Raw genomic sequence first — 4,799 nt, 5'->3', positions numbered from 1 at the left:
CAGCTCACAGCAACCTCCAACTCCTGGGCTCAAGCGAGTCTCCTGCCTCAGCCTCCCAAGTAGCTGGGACCACAGGTGCCCGCCACAATGCCTGGTTATTTTTTTTTGGTTGCAGCCATCATTGTTGCTTGGCAGGCCTGGGCTGGATTCGAACCTGTCACCTCAGGTGTATGTGGCTGGCGCCTTAGCCACTTGAGCCACAGGCGCCTAGCCTGGAACTAGGGTCTTAAACAAAGGCTCCTAATTCCTAGAGACCTCATGTGAATAGTAAAGAAAAGCTTGGTGAACTACATAGTAAAGTCATGTGCAACTGGCATTTCCCTCAATAACAGACCCCATGTATGATAGCAGTCCCATAAGAAACCTGATATATAGCACTTGATATTGGTGTTGTAGATCAAGTAGGGTAAATGCCTGACATTCAGTAATGGTGCTGGGACTTTTGGTTTCCATATGAAAAAAAACATATAAATAAAAATACATATACTATCTAGGTTTGTGTAAGTATATGCTATGATGTTTGCATGATGGCAAAATCACCTAGTGACACATTTCTTAGGAAGCATCCCCATTATTAAGCAACACATAGCTGTATATTCCCTAGATAATACACAGTGTCAGATGCTCCTTGTTAGGAATTCCAGTAGTGGGCTTCTGTGATTTAAACAGAAGGGAAACTATTCATCCAATAAAGTATACAGACAAAGACAACTGGACCATGGTTTAAACATACCTTTTGTCAGGATTATAACAATGAAGTAATCCTTTGATTTCTTGAGCTCTTACCTTCTCTTTTTAGCTGATCTGGTACGAAGCTCTTCCAGTTGGTCAGATTCAGTGCTGCCTGACATGGATCTATGAGCACTTGACAAAAAAGGCACAGAATGAAGTGGTGATTTGCTCTCTTGTGTCATGGAGTCATCACTGAAAAAGTCTGAAGGAAGGACACCAGCCAACTTCTGGGGAATCTCAAAGCCTAGGTTGTTGTAAAGATTTCCAAGTGTTTTGGGGATAAAGTCAATATACCTGTGGAAGAGATTGGTTAAACATGAAAGAGAGTTACATCTCACTTTCTTTATTCTCTCCGTCACCCAGCTTAAGAAATAACCCTTACAATTATACAATTCTGAGATAACATCAAGTGCATAGTTCTTTATAAGACATTTTTAAAGTTAAGTTAGTAGCCATCAAACTTACAATCTCAAAATTTCCTCCAGAAACTTTGCTAGATATTCTGAGTCCTCAGTTAAACACACCAGGCGCAGCAAATCTGTTACCTGAAGTAGATTTTAAAAAATTATTATATGCCCTTTAAAGAGAAGCTGAAAGCATCTAGGGTATTCCAAGGGCACTAAGTTATATACTTGCCTCCTCTACTACCTGCTCCATATCATCTGTAGTTCCATATACTGAAGGGCACTGCAGACACATCTCCAAACGAAGAAACACCTGAAGCTGGCACCTCGAGAGAAAAATACTTGCTCATGTCTACTTTGAATACCACTTAACGAAAGGCTCCCTCCTTAAGCACAGATCTATTTATATAAGAAACAACAACCAGGCTGGGCATAGTGGCTCATAGCACTCTGGGAGGCCGAGTAGGCACACTGCTTGAGGTTAGGAGTTTGAAACCAGATGGAGCCAGAGCAAGATCCCATCTCTACTACAAATAGAAAAATTAGCCAGGCACAGTGGCAGGTGCTTGTAGTCTCAGCTACTTGGGAGGAGGCTAAGGCAGGAGGATTGCTTGAGCCCAAGGGTGGTTTGAGATTGCAGTAAGCAATGATAACGCCACTATGTTCTAGTTTGGGTGACAAAATGGGACCCTGTCGAAAGAAAGAAAGAAAAGAAAGAAAATGAAAGGAAAGGAAAAAGGGAAAAGGAAAATGAAAGGAAAGGAAAGAAAGAACTACCCTAAAGGGGAAGAGCCAATGCCGTCTCTAAACCCTGATATACGGTAGTTATTAGAGAAATGGGTGACTCAAACCACACATTAGAAAATTATAAAAATAAAATATGAAAGCATCTGTAAGCAATTAGCAATCTATTTTAAATGGATATAAGCAAATCTTGGGATTTTGTTCTGTAGTAAAGGTTAAAAAAAAGGTAGCTACTTACTCTCTGACTTTGTCTTTCTTATCCAGTTGTTTTTGTAGATTCTGTCGAAGACTTTTGCTAGTTTTTAAGAGGTTGTTAGTTACTTGATTCAGGCAGTTTACCTGAAAATACAAAATTATTATATAGGAGAATATTAAGCTACTAATTATTATTTCTAATTTCTTTAACAGTTGACTAATGTCCTAAGAAGAGAAGAATATTCCCTTAAAAATTTCCTTCTTCTTTCATCTGAATGAAAAGTAGTAAAATGAATACCCTTCTTTTATATATTAAAAAGTATAGGTGGCACCTGTAGCTCAATGAGTAGGATGCCGGCCACATACACCAAGGCTGGCTGATTTTTACCCCCACTCCCCCCTCTCAACCCCCAAGCCAGCTAAACGACGACAAAAAAACATCCTGGCATTGTGGCGGGTACCTATGGTGGTCTCTTAAGAGAATCACTTAAGCCCAAGAGTTGGAGGTTGCTGTGAGCTGGACACCATGGCACTCTACCAAGGGTGACATAGTGAGACTCTGTCTCAAAAAAAAAAAAAAAAAAAGAAAGAAAAAGAGAAAAGAATATGGTAAAAAAGTATTTAAGGCTTGGTGCCCATAGCACAGTGGTTACAGTACCAGCCACATACACCAAGGCTGGCAGGTTCAAACCCAGCCTGGGCCAGCTAAACAACAATGACAACTGCAACAAAAAATAGCTGGGTGTTGTGGTAGGTACCTGTAGTCCCAGCTACTTGGGAGGCTGAGGCAAAAGAATCGCTTAAGCCCAAGAGTTTGAGGTTGCTGTGAGCTGTGATGCCACAGTACTCTACTGAGGTTAACATAGTGAGACTCTATCTCAAAAAAAAAAGTATTAGAGGGCAGTGCCTGTGACTCAAAGCAGTAGGGCGCCGGCCCCATATGCCGGAGGTGGCGGGTTCAAACACAGTCCCAGCCAAAAACTACAAAAAAAAAAAAGTATTTGAGAGCATATGGGCATAGATAAAAGAAGTCTACAGATTTGAACTGTCTTAAAATGTTCCACAAAGTAGTAACTAAGAAGCCTAAATATAAATAAATCCTCTTGTTTCCTTTAGAGAAGGAGCCCAACTTTTGCCACTGAACATGAATGAAAACAATGGCTATGATCTAAAACAGAGCTCTGTAACTCTCCCATTGCATAACAATAATTTAGGGAGCTTTTTAAAAGTACAGATGCCAGGCCAGGTACAGTGACTTATGCCTGTAATCCCAGTGCTCTGGGAGGCTGAGTTGGGAGGATGTCTTGAGGTTAGGAGTTTGAGACCAGCCTGAGGGTGAGACCCCATCTCTCCAAAAAATAGGAAAAAAGAAAAGGTATAGACCTGGCATAGTGGCTCACACTTATACTCCTACCATTCTGGAAGGCTGAGGTGGGTGGATCGCTTATGCTTAGGAGTTCAAGATCAGCCTAAGTAAGAGTGAGACCCTGTCTCTAAAAAAACAACCAGGTGTTGTGGGAGGTCACTGTAGTCCCAGCTACTTAGGAGGCTGAGGCAAGAGGATTGCTTGAGCCCAAGAGTTTGAGGTTGCTGTGAGCTACGATGCCACAGCACTTTACTAGGGCAATAAAGTGAAACTCAGTCTCAAATAAAACAAAAAAAACCATAGCCACCTTCCAAGATCTAGAATTATACTCATTCTTTTCATCATTTCTGAATCATGTACAAAACAGACATTTTTCTAAGACACACGAACCAAACCCACCAACAACCAGCAACCACTCACTACATCTATGACAACCAACAACATCTGGACTCTTACTTCTAATTCTTCAGTGCCTTTTGATTTTAGGAACATTTTAATAGTTGAAATCATGTTCTGAGCACATGAATACAGCTTGATTTCCCCTGTGGCTACAGCCTTTTGGTAATTTTCATGTATGTAAGATAGCAGCTCCTCTTCAGTTTTAAAATCTGTCAAAAAAAGTAAAATTGATTATCACATCCAGCCCAAATCCTTGTATTGTTTAAGCCAGTAGATGTCAAGTGGGAGAGATTTTTTTTCTTCCCAAGAAACATTTGACTATGGCTAGATTGTCACAACTGGTGGTGGGGGTGGGGATGTTGCTGGCATCCAGTGTATAGAAGCCAAGGATGCTGTCACAACAGAATTATCTGGTCCAAAATGTCAATAATGCCAAGATTAGGAAAGTACAGAGATAAGTGATTAGTTTTAAGGCCCTGCAAATCACAGGTACAAGTTAAAATTTAAGGGTAGGAAAAAATAAAACTTTGTTCATAGATGACATGATTATCTTTGCAGAAAATCTGAAAGAATCAACAAGAAAATGACATGGCAGGGCATGGTGGCTCATGCCTACAATCCTAGCACTTTGGGAGGCCAAGGTAGGTGGATTGTTTGAGCTCAGGAGTTCAAGACCAGTATAAGCAAGAGTGTGACCCCATCTATACTAAAAATAGAAAAACTAGCTGGGCATTGTGGCAGGTGCCTATAGTCCCAGCTACTTGGGAAGCTGAGGCAAGAGGATTGGTTAAGCCTAAGAGTTTGAGGTTGCTGTGAACTATAATGGTGCCACAGCATTCTACCCAGGGCAATAGAGTGAGACTTAGTCTCAAAAAACAAAAACAAGGCTCGGCGCCTGTGGCTCAAGTGGCTAAGGCGCCAGCCACATACACCTAAGGTGGCGGGTTCGAATCCCCAGC

At 41.2% G+C, this 4,799-nt stretch overlaps 1 protein-coding gene across 1 annotated transcript in view; it reads right to left on the bottom strand.

Annotated features, from left to right (window-relative positions):
* The window catches only part of TICRR (TOPBP1 interacting checkpoint and replication regulator), a 49,115-nt gene that overhangs the window by 18,212 nt on the left and 26,104 nt on the right, over positions 1 to 4,799 (bottom strand). Inside the window, exons 8-12 of the mRNA XM_003788821.2 lie at positions 3,898 to 4,049; positions 2,119 to 2,219; positions 1,369 to 1,462; positions 1,198 to 1,277; positions 787 to 1,026 (exon numbers count right to left, since the gene is read on the bottom strand). Coding sequence (XP_003788869.1) covers positions 787 to 1,026; positions 1,198 to 1,277; positions 1,369 to 1,462; positions 2,119 to 2,219; positions 3,898 to 4,049 — 667 coding nt within the window. The remainder of the gene's footprint in view (positions 1 to 786; positions 1,027 to 1,197; positions 1,278 to 1,368; positions 1,463 to 2,118; positions 2,220 to 3,897; positions 4,050 to 4,799) is intronic.

The sequence above is a fragment of the Otolemur garnettii genome, unplaced genomic scaffold (genome assembly GCF_000181295.1).
Source record: "Otolemur garnettii isolate 467f Iridium unplaced genomic scaffold, OtoGar3 scaffold00029, whole genome shotgun sequence".
Taxonomy (NCBI): domain Eukaryota; kingdom Metazoa; phylum Chordata; class Mammalia; order Primates; family Galagidae; genus Otolemur; species Otolemur garnettii.
This window is presented reverse-complemented; position numbering and strand designations above follow the sequence as displayed.